Source organism: Chiloscyllium plagiosum, unplaced genomic scaffold, assembly GCF_037043375.1.
Source record: "Chiloscyllium plagiosum isolate Xiang-an unplaced genomic scaffold, Cpla_swu_hap1 HiC_scaffold_42, whole genome shotgun sequence".
NCBI lineage: Eukaryota > Metazoa > Chordata > Chondrichthyes > Orectolobiformes > Hemiscylliidae > Chiloscyllium > Chiloscyllium plagiosum.
Window position 1 is genome coordinate 4,675,839 of NW_028270180.1, and position 20,101 is coordinate 4,695,939.

General features: G+C 40.2%; 2 protein-coding genes across 3 annotated transcripts in view; both read left to right on the forward strand.

Annotated features, from left to right (window-relative positions):
- Nucleotides 1-9,478, forward strand: part of LOC122542565 (tubulin polyglutamylase ttll6-like) — a 56,367-nt gene extending 46,889 nt beyond the window's left edge. For both annotated transcript variants that reach the window (XM_043680456.2, XM_043680461.2), the window contains 3 exons: nt 5,309-5,684; nt 7,791-8,049; nt 8,792-9,478. In XM_043680456.2, the coding sequence (XP_043536391.1) occupies nt 5,309-5,684; nt 7,791-8,049; nt 8,792-8,804 (648 nt within the window). In that variant the 3' untranslated portion in view covers nt 8,805-9,478. The remainder of the gene's footprint in view (nt 1-5,308; nt 5,685-7,790; nt 8,050-8,791) is intronic.
- A 7,167-nt stretch (nt 9,479-16,645) lies between these two features.
- ngrn (neugrin, neurite outgrowth associated) lies at nt 16,646-19,297 on the forward strand. The gene is made up of 3 exons (XM_043680120.2): nt 16,646-16,824; nt 17,802-17,912; nt 18,604-19,297. The coding sequence occupies exons 1-3, from the start codon at nt 16,646-16,648 to the stop codon at nt 19,265-19,267; spliced, it is 954 nt and encodes a 317-aa protein (XP_043536055.2). The 3' UTR covers nt 19,268-19,297.
- Nucleotides 19,298-20,101: the final 804 nt, after the last annotated feature.

A 20,101-nucleotide genomic window follows, 5' to 3' on the forward strand; every position in this document is an offset into this window, starting at 1 on the left:
CCTCTGCTGGGTGAAAACATTTTTCTTCACAGTCCCTTGAAATCTCCTGCTCTTTACCTTAAATCTATGCCCATGGTCATTGTTTCCTCCAGTCAACCCTATCTATGCCCTTAATAATTTTGTGTCTATTTATAACCATTGCTCTCTTGAGGTTTGATGCACTAGAGCCAGCATGATACTCAGCTAGACCAAATTGCAATCCCCAATCTATGTTGCGTTTGCTTATGGTAGGGGCAATGTTGCAGGCCCCTTGTCGCACCTGTTGGTTAGCTTAAAACCAAAAGCCAAACCAAGGCTAATTTTATCCACATCACTATGCAAAGTATGCGACCTTGAGGTGAGTTGAACTTGGCTGTGATGTTCAGTCTGGTCAACACACTGTCTAGTTTCATATGGTTGCAATGCTCACTTTGGAGAGAATTTGCAGGGCAACCAGTGTCTATGGAACTATATTCCTGCAAGATGCAACACATTCTAAGAAACGTTGGAGGAAGTGCTGCAGAAGAACATGAACTAAAAATAAATTTGGTCTGTCTTTTAACATTAAAGTTAATCAAGACAGACTATCTGGTGATTTATCTCAATTGCTCTTTGTGGGATTTTGCTATATGCACTACACGTATAAGCATACTTCAGAAAAAAATACTTATTTGTTTAAGAAGTGCTTATTCTGATGAATTAGCTTTTCCCTTCATGGTCAACCTAAATTGGATTGATTTTCTGAATGGACAGTTTGTATTGGAGAGACATGGGCTAAATCTCTGCAGAAATTGTCCCGATCACCCGTTGTAATTTCAGAAACACTCCTCAATGTGGGTGGGATGGTGTATGTTCCCACAGATCTTCTGTCAAACTCATAGTGGATAATAAAAATAACTCCTGTGGATATATCTGAATTTTTCTCTGACATTAATCAATGTGCTGTTGCTAACTAAAAACTGAAAGAACTGGATGGTGTACATCAGAAACATAAACAGAAGTTGCTAGAAAAGTTCAGCAGATCTGGCAGCATCTGTGAAGAGAAATCAGAATTAACATTTCTGGTCCGGTGACACTTCCTCAGAACAGTTTTTTTCCATGCCTTTTCCCAGTTCCCTGCACATTATTTCTATTTAAATAATACCTCGATTACACCTGCCACTACCACATTATCAGGAAATGCATGGCAGACTTCAATCATTCATTGTGTGAAAAGGTTTTTGCAAATCACTTTGAATCTGTCATGACTGTTTCATGATCATTGTATGGGTAGGAACAGTTTCTCCAACTGCTCTGTCCAGCTCCCTCATGATCTTGTAAACCCCTAATAAATATTGAAGAACCAAAGGCAATATAAGGAAAAACCTCTTTGCACAGTGAGATCTGGAATACATGCCCAAGTGTGAGGTGAAGGCAGATTTAATCATGACTTGGAAGAGTAAGTTAGATAAGCATCTGAAGAGAAAATATTGGCAGGATTACCAAATAAAACTACAACCACTTGTATATATCCTAGCTATGCTTAAACATGTTAGCAATGCTTGCTTTCGTTTGACTGGTTTCCTTCAACATGAGGGTCCTGTCTTATACAAGGCAGTCAATGGTGAGTAGACATCATGAGATAAGTTCTGCCAGTCAAAGTATAAAGGACTGTTCCTGTGTCAAACTAGCCAGTTTTCTAATGGATTGCTAATGTATGGTCAAGTGTTGCTAATGTAGGTTACAGTAACTGGCTTAATATGTATTTATTCTTAAGCTGAATGTGGTGTCTCATAAGGCACCATTATGTTTCTTAGATGCAATGTAACTAGCCATTAAGTGCCAAGAAATACATTTTTTGCTGTTTATTAAGATTGGAGCCTAATTTCTGCTGAAAACTGTGTGTGGGCACTCTCCCTACACAGTATCAGTAACTTAGACTAAGAAAGTTTGGTAACAGTGAATTGACACAAAGTATTTCAGATGGTTCAGGAGGACACATTTGTGACAATACATGATGGTGAACAGCGGTGCAGTTTTTGTCAGATAATGCTGGCCTGAGGAAATCTTCAGTTCCAAAAAAGCCATCTGAGGAGATGAAAGAAGAATAAAATCCAGTCAGAAAACTGTAAGGGTGTCATTAAATATTTAGCAGTTCCAAACCACGTAGGGCCCATCAGTTTCTGTGAATGTAGCAGCCAGCAGTTTTTTAAAACAGCAGCACTGATAGCACTATTAAATCTGCTGACAGAAGATCAAAATAGCCAGAAATAACGACTCCAACTGGAAAAGCTTATGTAAACTACAGAGAGCCATTTATGAACTACAAGGGAGAAGATCTGAATATTAAACCTGTGATTCGGTCGTTGATATCAAGCACCCAAAGCAATTTAGAGGAATGATGAACATTCTTACATTTGAGAAAAATATTCTGGGCCAAGATACTTTAAAAAAAAGTATTCCTCCATTTGAAAGCTTTTAATGATCTTAACATTTTAACAAGTGAACACATTTGATCATTCTGTAGGTTCAGTAGCAGCTCATGCCTTAAAATGATAGAATGTAAGAGAAGGTAACTTTGGTAATATTGTAACAACATTTAAAAATTAATTTACATCAGTACCCAATGTATGATGGAGATGGAAAGATTTAATAGAAGAATACAGCCAAAAGGAAGTGGTCCAATATAAAACATCTTTGAATCCTTTGATGCTTGGTTATTGTTCCAGGTGGGAGATCTAAAAATAAACTACATAAGCAGAAACAATATCCCGCTTTAACATGCTATTGCAACTTTTGTAAGAAATGGGACATTTCCAGAGAATGTGCAAAAGTTAAAAAAAAAAATTAAATGCTCTTTTACAGGTGTTTAACTCCTTTTACAACAAGTATCTTTGGAAGAAAACCCAGCAAACTAAGAAATTTCTTCATCAGAAAACATATTATGATATTCCATCTTTGGAAAATATCATTCAACCTTTCCTGGGAATGATAAGTGATTCATTTGAACCAGCTATAATAGAAATAATTTGGTTAATGGTCATCCAACAAATTTCATCTGAACATAAGAGCAAATATTACTGTATTATCTGAAAAAAAATCCTTTGGTTGAAGAGAATTAAATTATAACCAACTGACAGAGAACTGTAAAATGCAGACAGAGCAGTGCTTAAAATCAAAGGAGTGCTGAGAGTGCTCTGAAAATACCGAAACCAGTATTAGAAAACAGCACTTCTCACTTCTAAGCAGTAATGCTTTCTTGAAACCTCAACTAGCTCAGAAACTAAATACCAGTGATCAACATAACTCCGCTCAACAGGAGGAGTACTTCATAGGGCTCAGGAGAATGTTCACCAATCCCAAGATAAAGTAGGCACGTCTTGAGATTAATTACTTTGATGTAGGACAACTCTTCATGATTGAGAGATCAGAAGATGTTATTGACTGCTCAGGTTTGGAGGAATTATCCAGTCATCTTCCAACCATGGAATAAATCTTCACAATGTAATGTTGGATATCCCTGACACCACACTTGCCAAAGTTTGTTGTAGATCTTCATTTAGCCAATCTGTTTTGAAGAACCAGTACCAAAGCAACACAGTCATTTCTACTCTCTTTGATTGAATCTGGTAAAATAACATTGTTAGCCAAAACCATAAGTACAAGAATAAAATAAACAATGGCGAGAGCACATTTTTATGTCAAATGGAGAAGATTACTGCTTTCACAATCACAACTGTCTTCTCTGGCATGACTCAAACTAAAGATCCTCCAAAGAAATGAAAACCTTCCACAGTGGCATCAGTACCAGAGGATGTCGTCTGCAAAGGTTTTAATTGAGCAACTCATTAGTATTTCTATGAATTATTCATCATCAAACAGCAGACTTTCAAACCAAACAAGTCACCAGCCATTTATAAAGTCACAAATTTAGGGAGGAGATGTGGTAGTGGTAAACCTACTTATTTGAAACAGTCGCATAAAGAATTTTATGAAGCAAAAAAAGAGCTTGGGGAAGATATAGTATTAGACAGTTAGTACCTGAAAGGGTGAATCGATATCATGAGATAAACTCTGCTCTTAAGAAAATAAAAGACTTCCTAGGAGGAACTAACCAGTTTTCTAATGAGTTACTAATGTGTGTCCAAGTGTTGCAATATGCTAACTATATTATGTATTTGTTTTTGAGTTGAGTGTGATATCTCACAATAGACCATCATGTATTTTAGCTGTAATGTAACTCGCTATCATTACTATTTTCAATATTGGGCCTACCTTCTGCCAAATCTCCTTATGGGTATGATTTCTCAAATTGTGTCAGTAGCTCAGAGCAATACCAATAAGAAGGATTGGTGGCATGAATCTACCCAAGGATTCTCAATGTTTCAAATGGACCATGACCGTAAAAGTGTAAGAATATATAATTCAATATGTTCCTGTTGGAATGGATAGTTTGGGCACAAAGGAAACTTAGAGTTAATGAGAGAAGTCTGGAAGGTGGGGTTAATGTAGACAATCAGAAATGATCTTTTTGAATGATGGAACAGACTCGAGCGGCTATATTGTCCACTCCTACCCCTTTTGTGTAGCAAAGTTAATTTTTCAGAGAAACATCAAGTTTAGATGGACTAAATGGCCTACTGTGCTGTAATGTTTTTATGATTGTAAGCTGAAAATGGGTGCAGCTGCAGACTGGAACAACCAAGGCTCAGACAGGAGACTGACCAGCAAAAACCGTATCAGCTCCCTACACTGCCTGGTGCTGAATTTCCTGTTTGAGCAGCTATCTGTACATTTTAATATGGAATAGAACCTTACAGGACAGAAGAAGGCCATTTGTCTCATTATGCCTGTGCAGGTGTTTGAAAAATGTATCGAATTCGTCACAATTCCTGTGTCTCACATATTATCAGACCATATAATTGGATGTACCTTGACCCCTTCGGTGCTTAAATAAATGTGATTCTCACTGTTACAGTGACTTGGACAAATTAGTGGTGAGTCACAAGACCATATTAAATAGGAATGAAAGCAGCCCCTCAAGCTTCTTCCACCATTCAATAAAAATCACAGCTGATTTTCTGCACCAACCTTACTTTCCTGCTCTATCCCAATGGTCTCGATTCTCCTCATGCGCAGTCCTTCTGTCTCAGCAAGTATATCTTGAACTGTATATCAGTCTGAGTTAGCACTCTCATGGTGAGGCAATCAGACAAGAAAACATGATTAAAGCCTAGGTGTGTACATATAACCAGGATATATATGGATAGCCGAGGTTTAGCATAAGGTTCTTCTAGCTTGTGTTTGTGTCTTGTCATCACTCATCTTCTATATTTCTTTAACTTTCTAGTCATTGGTTTACCAAACCTCATATAGACCCTTCCAGGAGATGGAAGGATTGACATATATTGGTCCCTTATCCTCTTTCGAAAGGAATACTGCGTCCGAGCTGGGGATCCTCAACCCATCTACCATTAACTGGTCCACACTGCTGAGTCCTAGAGGCCAGGCTCCAATTCACGTCGGTCAAAAGGGAAATCCCAGTCTGGGAATTGGACTCCCCCTTCAGCGCTTTAACCATCGCTATCCCATCCGCAGGGGTCTGACATGGACGGCAGGAAACCCTATACAAATGTCATTTGAAACTGTTGTCACGTCAAGAACTACAGGATCTTCAGAGTTACGAATGACTTATCCTCGTTCACCAAGTGCCAAACTAAACCCCGGTAAGAAAATGATCTGTTATTCTCAATGTGTCTTTGTTTCTATGTGTGTGTGGAGTGTTAAGTGTGCAATTGTGTTATCTGTTTCAGACTAGGTTATATGCAGAGTGCACTTTTGTTTCAACATCCCCAGGCAGTATCTTGGTGAGAGAGTACACTGTGTGATGTAAGTTACAGTCATCCTTACCAGGTCCCTGGGTACAATCTGCCAGCATTGATTTAGCTGTTTTTAGCGGCAGTGCTGGTAGGAATGTGGAGTGTTGCCCTGTTAGCCAGAAATCACTAATGGTGCAGCCTGCTCTCAATCACTACCCTGTAACTGTGTTATATTTTTGAATATGGTCCTTGGATTCAGTGCAAGAAGCTGCTGTTATAAGTGGCCCTGATGTGCCTCTTTCCACCCAATAAATAGGTAAGCGTTCAAAGAGAGAGCCCTTTCCATTGAACTCTGGCTTAGCGAAATTCATTACATTGTCAGATCACAGCTCAGCTACTAGAGAACAAATATTGAACATGAAACAGGTAAATGAATAGTATACAATAATACTACTGCCAATACTTCTTAACTTCATTCTAAGCCCCAAGTTTGCTGTGGTGCACACTCTTCCTACTTTCTATGTCTATTAATAGCAATTAAATTACGAAGGTCAGACAGTTCCTGTCTGCGGTAATCCCAGCTGGGGTGTTAAAATCACAGAATTTCATGGTGCAGAAGCGGGCCGTTTGTGTATGCATTGGCTGTCTAAGCATTTTAACTTAGTGACAATCTCCTGCCTTTCCCCATAGCACTGCACATTGTTTCTGTTTAAATAATCATCCAATGCCCCTTGAATGCCTGAACTGAACCTGCCTCCACCAGACATCAGGGCAGTGCATTAAATTACTTGCTGCGTGAAATCATTTTTTCTTACCTTACATTTGCCTCTTTTGTAAAACGTTTTAAAACCACACCCTCTAGTTCTTAATCCTTTTATGAGAGGGAACAGTTTCTCCCTATCCACTCTGTCCAGAGCCCTCATGATTTTGACAACTTCTATCAGATCACCTCTCCAAGGAAATAAGTCCCAAGGTCTTCACTTTTTCCCCCGGAAAGGGAATTGGATTACGAAAGGAAACATCCTGCTCCAGATGTCATCCTAGTGACCCCTGTTGACAAGTGCAAGTGTTTGGTCATTAAACCAGAACAAGGGCAGACTTTGTTGCCAATACTTGCTGCCTAGACATGCACAAAGGAAGGACATTTTAGCAAGGTACTAGATGTGGCTGTTTTTCACCCTTTTAACAGATTCTAAAAGCTGAAGTCTCTAGCATATCTGTGGATTCACTTTATCTGTTGCAATTATAACATTGATTTTAAAGACTCATTGAACGTAGTGCACATCAGCCTCTCATTGTAAGCTGACCTGTGCAGATTTAATAAGGAGCTGTGAAAATGGCTTCTCAATTTACATTTACACACTGGATGCTGATATAAGTTAAATGCCTTTCTGGCTGAGTGAAAATCTTGTAACTTTCATGCACCATTTTCTTTCTGACCTGTTTTCTTTTGGACACATCATCTGATATTTTTTGGCCAATCAGTTATTTGACCTGATTGCAAACCAGGAAGGATAAATCATGGCTTTTCACATCATACTTTTACTTCCTATCATTGCCTTCTCCAGGCCATAGCTTTGTTAGAAACAACCTTTGATGTAGCCCATTATTGTATTATGTTACCATTTATATTGCAGTAATTCCCAGTTCTTACACTACACATCAATGTGGTGAAATTCCGGTTTTAAATCCGTTATGTTTCAATCTTAATAACTTTAAACTCAATATTATCCACCCAGCTCACTTACTTATATGTTCCTATCTTTACAGTAAAGTGTCCTCGATACTGAAATACATCCAATGTTATCATCTTCAGTGAGGAAAATATGACATGCTTTTGGAGAACACCAATTCTGTATACATTACTGATCTGTCTGTTAGAAATAAAAGTTAAGTAAAAAACATATTGGTAGTCTTTCACTGAAGGGCAGCCAGGGTACAACAGGGGCAAGGGGATTGATGGGCAGGGAGGGTGAGAACGGAATCCATTGACTGCAATGTGTTTCTGTACAGAAAACTCCCTGACGGAGTCAAAAGGGTCCCAAAGCAAGAGCATGCCATCAGACTGTGAAACCAGCCTCAACATCCCAATGAGTGCAGCACGAATGAGCACCACAGGCAGTGGCTCCAATATGTGGAACATGAAGATGAATGTCATCAACCCTCCGAGCCATGGGCTGACTGTGGTGTCAGCTCGGGCCCCCATCAATCAACGAGCTCACTTAACAAGACGAGCAAATATACTGAGCTTATTCCAGTCCAATATCAACAGGTAAATCTAAAATTCTTCCAAGTGACTATTGCCTGTTTACAAACCTTTTGGTTTAAAAATGGCAGTTGCTGCAGGATGTCCTGCAACTCTGCTTTTAACTGGGATTGGGTTTATAATGTATTTAATATTGGTAGTGATCCTATATTTGATGTCAGAACACCCAGGCAGTGCTGATCACATTATACAGCTTGGTGGGACCAAACGGTCTGGAAATTGACAAGGAGTTCCAAATTACAAAACAAGGGTAGCTTTAGGAAAATAGCATAATTTTTGTAGCAGGCATATTGGTTAACTCCATAACTAATCTTACACAGATCATAAATTGGAGGTTTTTTTAGGAACAAAAGAAATTGTGCAAAGAGGGGAATATGGGAATAAGATGCCAAATATTTGGGTTATCTACAAAGGCAAACATTAATAAAATTTTATTTCTAAGTTACTGCTCACAGCATGCATGAGGATGAAGAGAATTATTGAGAAGTAAGGCCACTGTTCATTCAGCTGAAATAATGATGGAAAAGAAAAGCAATTATGGTAAAAATAGAAAACATCTTTATAGCAGAAATTAAGGAAAGGTCAAAGTCAAGGTTCATTGAGTGATGCTCAAGGGCAGAACACAAAGATTATCAGGCTATAGCAGAATGACCACCTGGGGTTAGCGTCCATGGAATTGTGCCCCAGTTGGGGGTAGTGCTTTCAACAGAGCAGTTAGTAACAAATTTCACCAATTCTTCCTTGTTAGACGGCTGAACTAATTTCGAGAAGCGGATTGCTGGATTCCCCTTCCAACTCTTCGAGCTGGAGAACATTTTCACCACCTGGTGAAGTCTATGCTTTTAAACTCCTTCTCCCCAGGGTGGGAAGAGGTGGGGAAAAATAAAAGGAACCTAAGCATGAACTGAGAAGAGAGACAAACGCATTTCATGTTGGCAGCAGGATACTGGAGACACTGAACTGGGTCTGAACAGGTTCCATTGTACAATCCACGGTGGGGTAGGGAAGATGGATGGTTTGCCAAAGATTGAGGAATGTTCATGCACAAACTCTTTTCTAAGGGTTGGACAAATTATCCAAATAAATGAAAATGATATTTTTTTTTAACATTGTCTTGCTAAAGTATTTCTTCTTCATATAGGTTGCCTATTTTAGCAATACATAATTATATCCCTCCTACAATAACTGAAACTCTTACACAGCTGTAAGCAAGCTATTAGATTGATCCAGTTACTTTACCTTTCTCTGTCCCTGAAGTTGTATTGTCATCAATGTAACAGCAAAACCATTAAAGTTCCATTCAACGGTTGCAGTTTGATTCTTGCCTGTGTTGAGTTAGCTGATCTCAGTTGTTGGCCCCAGCATAAATTTACCAATAAAAGTTAAAATGATGAAATGTAATATGTTCTGATGTGAGATATGCACCTGCTAAAACTGCTTTCGACTGCCTGTGAGGATAACAGATCCAAGGCAAGTGGATGAAGTTCTGATACCAATCAGCCATGATGAGACCATAAGAACTTGGAGCAGGAGTAGGTCATCTGGCTCCTTGAAGTATAAGTGAGGATAGCAGATGCTGGAGATGTGGTGCTGGAAAAGCACTGCAGGTCAGGCAGCATCCGAGGAGCAGGAAAAAAGACGTTTTGCCCAATTTTCCTGCTCCTCAGATGCTGCCTGATCTACTATGCTTTTCCAGCGCCTCTCTAATCTATCATCTGGCTCCTTGAGCCTGCTCTGCCATTCAATAAGATCATGGCTGATCTTCTTGTGAATTCAGCTCCATTTACCCACCCACTAAAAGATCTTAACTGAATAGTGGAATTTGACAGGCTGAATAGCCTTTTCTTGTTTCTATAGATACTGCTGTTCCGATTTTTTTTACTCTGATTAAAGCACATTGATTCTTTATGATATTTCTGGGAAGCCACATGGTGCAGTATTGTTACATTAAAAGTCCTTTATAAATAGAGGTTGTTGGTTGTGAGTTCCTCTTTGCAGCCTAAATATTCTGTAGCACAAGGTGTACCTTGCTCCTGAAAACTAACTATCCCAAAAGTCTTTCCCATTACTGTCACTCTTTACCTTTCCTGGGCCTCAAACTTTGGAACATCTTTTGCCAGGTTCTGAAAGTGCCCAGGACTTGGAGTGGGCAGGAATTAAAAATCAAGGCCGTGGAGGTTGTTTTGGGATCCTGGTGGCTCCAGGACAGTTTCAGATTTTCAAAGGATTGGCTGGTGGGGAAGGAGCAGGAGATGTAGTCACTGCCAGTTCATGCCCCTGTCAGGAGATCGTTAAGAACTTCTTTGTTTGTGACTGTCTTTTTCTGGAAAGCCCGAACAGTCTTGTGCACATTAGTTGGGTTCATCATGAGATCATGGTAAACTACACACCATTGGTTTTAAAATTTATGCCGTAGCACTATGAGCACTGCTCCTACCCATCTTGTCTGTGGCTCTGTTCCCCCAAAGGAGCTGCCTGCTGTCATCAGCAAGGCAAGAGGCAGTTTGCAGCATGGCAACCCCTCTATCGCTTATAGTCGAGAGGCAATCCCACCTTCTGCAGCAGCTCAAAGCCACTGAGAGTCATAACGATGTACAGCATGGAAACAACTCCTTCGGTCCAACTCATCCATACTGACCAAATATCCTAACCTAATCTAGTCCCATTTGTTGCACTTGGTCCATATCCCTCTAAACCCTTCCTATTAATATATCCATCCAGATGCCTTTTCAATGTTGTAATTGTACCAGCCTCCACCACTTCCTCTGGCAACTCATTCCATATACACACACCCTATGCATGAAAACATTAGGTCTATTTTAAATTTTTCCCCTCCCACCCTAAACCTATGCCCTCTAGTTCTGGGCTACCCCACCCCAGGGAAAAGACCTTGTCTAATTACCTTATCCCAGCCCTCATGATTTTACACCCCTCAGCCTCTGACGTACTGAGCACCAAACTCAGTTCCTGATCAAAGAAGCTATTTGCATTTCAGAAGTAGCGCCATGAGAATGACGCAACTTGGATATGGGGTCAGAGCACAGATTTCATCAGAGTGTTGGATTCCTGACCCTGCATTGAAAATCTGGCCACCACCTCTTTTTATCTGCTTTAGTTGCAGCGTCACAGACTAATATCTATTTTCTGCCAACATTTCTGTGGGTAGCACCAGCTAAATTGAGCATGACCCACTGAAATGATCATCCAGATGATGAGAAACTTTGAAATGGACATAACCTGTAAATGGGTCTTCAGGATTTCCAAAGTTGGGGCTGGAACTATTTCCTTTGACAGCTTGTCCAACATGGGGGTTGTCCTTGTGAAGATACACTTTCTTTGGAACAAATGGTCTTTGTTGTTTACATGGGCAGCTGCCTGGTGTTTTGTCATTACTGGAGAGGACCAGCTACTTGTTTCTGTCAATTCCCACCAGTCCACTCCAAGTTTTGTAGAACATACTTAGTCTACTCAATGGTTAGCACTGTTATCTTAGAGTCTGGATCAGTGGTGCTGGAAGAGCACAGCAATTCAGGCAGCATCCGAGGAGCTTCGAAATCCTGCCTGAATTGCTGTGCTCTTCCAGCACCACTGATCCAGAATCTGGTTTCCAGCATCTGCAGTCATTGTTTTTACCTCTGTTATCTTAGAGTGCCAAGTTCAATTCCAGCCTTTGGTGACTGTCTGTGTGGAGTTTGCACATTCTCCCCGTGTCTACTGGGTTTCCTCTAGGTGCACCGGTTTCCTCCTATAGTCCAAAGATGTGTAGATTACTTGGAATGACCATGGTAAATTGCCCAAAGTCTCCAGGAATGTGCAGCTAGGTGGGTTAGCCATGGGAAATGCAGGGCTACAAGGATGGGTGGGTTTGGGTAGGAAACTCTTTGGAGGGTCAGTGTGAACTCGGTGGGCGTAATGTCCTGCCTTCACATTCTGGGAATTTTTTGTTTCTCCTTCCCTTGTTGTAGTGATTCCAGGTCTTTCATCGAGGGAAGACAATGATGTTCTTTCTAAATTGACTGCCTGAATGTCAGTCTTCCCTTTCTTACAGTTGAACTCAGGTCTGATGTTTTTATCCCTTCACTGAGGTTAAATTAAATAAATATAATTAAATGGCCAAGTGCGCACAGAAAACAAGCACAACATGTGGAGAAAAGCAAAGCCTTTCCTGCTTTTTATTTACTTTTATTATTTCCCCATTTGCATGAGTAATTTCGACCCAGTTTCCATGTAGACTAGTGAGAGAATGTTCTCACAGCATCTCAAGATCGTGTTCAATCAGAAATGGGGAAAACTACCCTTTTACAGTAGGTGATGCAATACTGACTCAAGGTTCAAAACATATCATTGGGCAGAACCTGTGGAAGTTTTAGTTCAATGCCAACAGTTATACTGAAGCTTTTAAGATTGTTTTCCCTGCATATTCCACAGGGAACTCTGACATTTTGCTTTTAAAAAAAGCTTCTAAAAATAGAATTTGCAACAAATCACTTCATTTTACCCTCATGCCATATGCTGTATCTCACCTGAAATATTCATTTCAGCCACTGGAAGCTGAAATTGACACCACATTCATAACCCAAATCTTCAAAAAAACTGACAGTATGTTGTTAAAGAAAAATGTCAAAGATGCTGATAGGGTGCAGTTTTCTGGACTCTGCAGTCATTGATATCTACGTTGCATTCTTTGTGTGTACTGATTTCTTCATGAGCCACTTTGAAACTATACAAGACCAACAGCATCGTGGTGCAGATGAAACCCTTCCTGCTGTTATCTGTAATCATTTCATGGTTCCCAGGAATTGGAAATTGTCATATGAACGTTGTAACTTTGTTAAGTTAATTTTTAGATTTTTGGAAACAGTTTGCACAGCAAAGCTCCACATAAATTATTGAAAGCACCTTAATTCTCTTTTTTTTGAGTTTGAAACCTGTAATCATGCAAAGATAAAATTATTCTTGTGTGTCATGACGGAAGCTGGAGGAATGCGCCATCAGTCTTATCCCACTATTCCATGAGTCACACCATCGATAAAATACCTTTCCCAGTTATTGAGGTGACTAATTAAATTAAATACCTTTTCCATATCAGGTTTTAACTAAAACATCTACTAAACAGGTATCTTATAAAAATTAAATTATTGGTTTATTGTCAAAACAACACTTATTTAGTGAAGGTACTATAACTGGTAATATATATAGTAGGTCGTATGAAAGAATGAATGTTTATCTCTCTAAATAACCCAAACATATACCTATACACACATCCTCAGGAGAAGAGAAAAATAATTGGATTTCCCACAGCAGACATTCACTTCAGAACTAAAATTCACTTTCTGCCCATTGACGCTACTCTTGAAGGCAATAAAGGATAAAGTGTACAATGTTCCAAGGTCTGTCACTCTGATGTTCTAACATGTGGCAATATATGGTTGCCTCTGGAATCTTGGCAGACACAGCTTGCTCAGAAAATATAACATTGAGGAGTTTGGTTCTATTGGTATTTGGAATATCGTCAGCCTTTGAATAATATTCTCTTTGTTACTTTACAACATGAAAAGAGTAGGATGAGAAGTTTAGCCAATTCAGTCATATACCCGTTGTCAAACAGATTGCAATCAAAAACCTAAAAGCCTATGGATCACGGCATCTATATTGAGAAACAAGGTAGAAAGAAAAGTGGTCTACAAATAGTGGATAATATGGTGTCAGCCAGAGACTTGAGAAAAACATCCCAACTGCATTGTTGGGGAGGTGCACATTAGAATTTGCCATCATATGGAACAACAAGTGCAGAATGACCTCTCCCAGGTGGATGTAAGAGATCCCACAGTACGATTCAAAGAAGCTTTGTTCCTGTCGTTGTTCAGGCCAATAGTTGTCCATCAAGCAAAGAAGATAAATTATCTGGATGTTAATGCTGCCCCCTAACTCCCCAACATCTATGTGATCTGCAAATTGAATATTGCATACCTGCGTTTGACTAATCTTCAAAATTATTGGCTGTGAAGAGCTTTCAGACCTTTGTGGAAAGTCTTGTATAATTCTTTCCTTAAACTAAACCATGCAGGTTTTTGTTTGGCCATTAGGTTATGTGTTTGTATTGGAGAAACCATAAAAGATGCTTGCAAAGCATCAATATCTCAAAGTATTTTAAGATGAATTAATATTTGGACACTTAAGGTCATTGTGTTTATAAACATTGCAGCTAAAAGGTGCCACAAGTGTGATAAATGGCTGGCTAAACATTTTTTGGTAATAGTTTGAGACAGAAATGCTGGCCACAGCTCCCTGCAAAACACCCTGCTGCTGTTTGAAAAGTACAATTGGTCTTTTCAAACTAAAAGCATTAACATTACATCCAAAACAATGTTCTCTGCAGCAAATCAGAATAGACTCAGCATGGCAGTGTAATGTTAGTTACATTTTCATCTAGTATAATATTAAGCCAGAGATTAGTATAATATTAAGTTACAGTGAGACTTTGAGAACCTAAAATTCACAATGAAGAGTTCCAAAATGCATTGAAATTTGTGACCTTATAAAAGAAGGTTCAATGCCTGAGGGTATTCTGACAGACACAGAATCGGTACGATGCAGGAGGAGGCCATTTGGCCCTTATGCCTGCATCAGTTCTATTACGTACTGCCAATCCGCTGCCCTTTCCCTGTATCTCTGAATACTGTTTTGAACGAAATAATCAATCATCGCCCTCTTGAAAGCCTCACTTGAACTGGACTTGATTACATCTCCAGGCAGTGCACTCAATACTCAAACCACTTGCTGTGTGAAAACATTTTTTCCTCCGTAACGCTTGCTTCTTTTGCACATCACTTTAAATCTCTGCCCTCTCATCCTTTTCTCTTTAATGAGCAGCAACAGCTTCTCCCTGTCTACTCTGTCCAACCCGCTCATGGTTTTAAAACCTTCTATCAAATCTTCTCTCAGCTTTCTTCTCTCGAAGATGAACAGCCCCAATTTTTAAATCTGCCCTCATAACTGAGTTTCTCATTCCTGAAACAAGTTTCTGCCACGTTAACTGACCAGGGGCCTGACAGATGTGATTGGCTTCAGCACCAAGTGATGGTAAAGAATTAAATAAGTTGCTGGAATTGCATATTCATGGATATGGTGTTGTCCATGGCTCTCACTAAGTCACTAGGTTTTTGTGTTGAAGCTCCTGACCTTATCCCAGGCTTAATCACAAAATTCCAGTTTAGCAGTCCAGTGCAGTACTAAGCAAGTGACCAAATTTTCAAAAGTCAAAACATTGAAAAGCCTTGGGACTCCCAATGTATGACATGTTGATGGCCAATTACAGAAGGGGGTTCATGTCAAGACAACATGCAGAATATGTCCAGCCAGAGTTGGTGACCTAATTCCTCAAATCATTTAAAAGGCAACTCAGCAAAGGAGGTGTAGGTGCCAAACAGGTGGCAACAAATATCTTGGACACATCAAGTAGGCAGGAGGGGAAGAAGGAATACAGGTTTGCTGCATGCAATGCAATTTGGTGGGTGCATACAAAACAGAGGACAAAATTTCACAAAGATCACAAAAAGGAATGGGTCAGAACTGCATTGAACATGAGAATAATTTCTAGATAATTATCAAGACAAAGAAGCATTATATGAAAAGCTGTCCAGAGGGAAAAATGACCCAAAAGGTTACACAGTAATATTTAGAAATTAATATGCCAGTTGTACTGGATGTATGCAAGACAGGTCCAGCCAATGTGTGTCATTCTCAAGTTTTACTTATTTTACCTTCTGGGCAGAGACTGTTTGGCCAAACTGGGAAATCTGGTCATCCTAAATCTTTTGGGTGAGATAAGCTACCCCGACAACTCTCTGCCTAGAATGAAATTTTTAAAATACCATGGTGCAGGTAAAAGAGCAAGGGATGTGTCCTACATTTATCCCAAATCAGCATCTTTATCTAGTCATGATCATATTGTGGGTTTCTGAAGAAGGGTCACTGGGCATGAAATGTTAACTATTTTCTCTCCCCAGATGCTGACAGAATTGCTGGGTTTCTCCAGCAATTTCTGTATTTGTTTCACATTAGGGAGCTTCCCATTGATACAATCGCTATAGCTTTTCCTACAACATTTCACAAGTAGTTCATTAAACTGAGGCGCTTTGGGATGTCCAGTGGTGATTATAAGTGCTAAATAAATGCAATTCTCTTGTCTTTGGATAATCAGGACAAGGAGTTTTGTTGGAATACATGGTCCAATATTGTACAGATACTGATGGCTACTTGGGTGAGTTTCTGTCCCTCGCCAGAACCAGCACTTTCAGAGCAGGAAGAATGGAGACAAATGAATGAATGAATTGGCAGGGCTCTTGTGGTGGAGTGGTAGTGTCCCTGTCTCTAAGTCAGGAGGTGTGGAGTCAAGTCCTAACTTCTCCAGGGCGTGCCAGAACGCCTCTTAACAGTCTGATTATAAATATCTATAAATTTGAAATGTCTCCAAGTCAACTGGGTCAAGTGTCAGCTGCAGTTCTCTGACTAGGGCCAAGTGAAAGGCGGAACGATTCCTCAGCGACTGCCGTTTCCGCCCGGACGGGATTGTGGCGGTTTCCGGATCCGGCGGAGCTTCATGTGGGTCTCGGTGGTGGCTCGGGGGATCCTCCGCCTCCTGCCCCGGGCGCGGGCTCAGGCTCAGGTCCCGGCCCAGGCCGCCCGCTCCCTGCGGGGCTCCAGAGGCGGCGGAGAGCCCGGGGCCGGCTCTGAGCCTGAGGCCGAGGCCGAGGGGAAGGAGTTGGAGGAAATAATCAGGTGAAAGCGGTTCATTCATTAACTCTCAGTAACTACCACATTAACCCAGACTAACCACCGCATTGACTCATACTGAGAGTTAACTCCCGCAGCGTTAGTTAACTCAGTAACTACCAGCTGATTAACAAATTCACTAACGACCACATCAGCTCATACTCACTGCTATCGAGTTATAAATCCCACAACACCAGGTTATAGTCCAACAGGTTTAATTGGGAAGCACCAGCTTCATCAGGTGGTTGTGGAGGACAAGATACTAATGGGATTGCAGTGTCATGGAATGTAACGTTAAACAAATTTAGCTTGAGTTTTTCATCTTTTATAATCATGGTAGTTTCAGTTCCTTCATATATAAATGCCAGAACTTATAAAAAGTTACATTTTTAAGATACCTTTTAACAATAGGTGCCATCTCAGCTCAGATAATGCACTAATGCTTCGAAAGCTAGTGCCGCCAAATAAGCCTGTTGGCCTATAACCTGGTGTTGGTAAAAACAATGACTGCAGATGTTGGAAACCAGATTCTGGATCAGTGGTGCTGGAAGAGCACAGCAGTTCAGGCAGCATCCGAGGAGCAGCGAAATCTACGTTTTAACTTTGTCCACCCTAGTCCAACACTGGCATCTCCAAATCATCACTACTACAGCATTTGTTAGCTCTCATTAACTGCCACGTTAACTCATACTGGCTACTACATTATTAGTTAACTATTACATTATTAATAAACTCATACTAACTATTGCCATATTAGTTAACTTTAAGTACCACATCACAGGAATTAACTTAAACTAACTACTGTAGAATTGGTTAACAAGATACATTTGATAAGTGGTAACCATACAAACAAAAATGTTCAAACATTTGAATAACTTCAGTTATCCGTTGTATGCTGCATTAGTAATAATCAGCAAAGGTGCTCTTTGAATTGTCAAAGTAGGTTTTGGAAATTATTGTTCTGTTCCACATCTCACATGCAGAGCTGAGAAGCGGAAACAGAAAGCCATTAAGTATCGGAGAATTCAGGCAGAGTTGGGTCTTTCTGGTCCTCCCCCACGGACCCTAACGACACAAGCAATGCAGCAGATGAGGTAAGAGTTAAAGCCAGGACTGTTCACTGTGATTGTGACTGTTGCTTGTTAGTCTTGAATTTCCACTGAAACGAGCAGCAGGAGAGTGGAGAGGCTTCCTGACAACTAAAATATCAACACCCTACTAGTTACTGTAATGAGCAGGGCTTGCCCAGAAACCCTCATCAGTGTGGACATGGCTGAGTTGGATTCAGTGTTCTGAGCCAGCAAGATAGGAAACAGCTGAGTTTTACGTAGCCATTGAGTATGAGCTCAGTTGAGCTGCAATGCCTCGTGAGATTCAATAGCTGGGCATACATTTTCTTGGGTTGTGATCAATATGGCAGAATTATAGATTATCTTCATTTGTAGGATTTGGGTATCTTTGGCCAGGCCAGCATTTATTACCTGTCCCTGATTACCCAGAAGGGAGTTAAGAATCAACCACATTGCTGTAGGTCTGGACTCACAAATAGGCCAGACCAGGTAAAGACAATAGATTTCTTTACCTAAAGGACTTAATGAACCAGATGGATTTTTCTGACAATTGACAATTGTTTCATGGTCATTATTAGACTCTTAATTCCAGACTTTATTTAATTCAAATTCCACCATCTGCCATGATAGAATTCCAGTCCAGGTCCCCAGAAAATTTCTTGGGTCCCTGGATTAGATTGATTTTTAAATTAATTTGATTTCTAACATGTTTCAGGTTTTTGAGAGCAAAGTCCCCAGAGGAGTGGAGTGTGTCACAGCTGGCAGAGGGATTTTCAGTGAGTGAAGATGTTGTCCTGAGAGTGCTGAGAAGCAAGTTCACCCCTTCATTGAAGAGGATGATGAAGCAAGATGCAAATGTTAAAGGACAGACTCTGACTCTCCCACAGAGGGCAAAGCAACTGACTGCCAGTTCTCTGAATGTAAAAGCAGTGATCGAATCTAAACCGATCACAGATGACACCATCCAGCCCAGACTCTCTTCGGACATAGTAATCCATCCTGCACAATCTGACTTAAATAGTAAAATGCACAAAACCACTGGAGAGAAAACTGGCAGAATGGATCTTGTCCAACAGAGTGTCTCCAAGAAGCTCCAATCTCAAAGCAGTGCTGATATGAAGGAGGTCAGGTCTGGAAGAAAGGTGGTTGATTGTGTGGAGAGGGAAGAATACAATGAAACCAGCAGCAGTACATCTGATGGGGAACAATTACTGGGTCTTCCAGAGACTGATGAGGATTTGCAGATGTTCATTGCAAGTGGGTCTGAAAACCATATTGAAGTTGTACAAAAGGGTTGTGAATTTTATGACCAGGAAGGCAACTTTCTGTACAGGGTTAGTCATGTGGACTCCTTAAATAACCCTAAACAGGAAAATTAATTTGTACAATAAAATCACTCATGAATCTAAGGTTTGCATTACTGTTAATTAGATGGCATTACTGAACAGATACTGGACAAACTGGGCCTGTATTCTTCAACATTACAAAGAAAGAGATGATCTCATTGCAACTTACAAAATACTTAAAATGGACAGACAGTATAGATGCAGGTAACGCGTTCCCCCTGGTTGGGAAGTCTAGAACTGGTGGCACAATTTTAAACTAAAAGAAATGTAATTTAGCATTGAGATGAGAACTCAAAGGGTGATGACTCTTTACAATTCTCTGCCCCAGAGGAAACTCCCTCCATGAATATATTTAAAGTAAAGGTTGACAAATTTTTGATTACTTCAGCCTGGATAGAGTTCACGTCTGTCATTTGCTCCTCCTCCCTTACCCAAGTGGCCATTCTCTGAACATTTAACCAGTCAGCATCACAACTCGGATCAATCAGGACATGAGCCAAGGCATATAGGCTGTTTGTTGGTGGGGAGAGGATTCACTCTGCTGGGTCATGGTTTATACTGAGGAAGAGGAGCCTAGATATCTGCTTCACAGATCAGTGTGAGCAGCTAGAACAGAGATCGACCCAAATAATTCAATTTCATTTTGAGACACTGGGGATATCAATGTGTTGAAGTGTGTAAAATAATGAAAGAGGCCTGATAGTAACAGGAAACACTCCAGTGAGTAAATGAATTCTGCGACGGTTATATTGTCTGATGGCATTTGGAACAACTTCATTTTTTTTTTGTTAAACTTGGTACGTAGTCTTATATCACTATTTAAAAAAAATCAAACCCAGTGTTTTCTAAGTGTGTGCAAACTTTAAA

Bases quoted from the DNA above. Each gene is read 5' to 3' on its own strand.
- ngrn (XM_043680120.2), top strand. From the start codon at position 16,646: ATGTGGGTCTCGGTGGTGGCTCGGGGGATCCTCCGCCTCCTGCCCCGG. The intron at 16,825-17,801 runs GTGAAAGCGGTT...TCTCACATGCAG, and splicing joins GAGTTGGAGGAAATAATCAG to AGCTGAGAAGCGGAAACAGA. The intron at 17,913-18,603 runs GTAAGAGTTAAA...AACATGTTTCAG, and splicing joins CAAGCAATGCAGCAGATGAG to GTTTTTGAGAGCAAAGTCCC.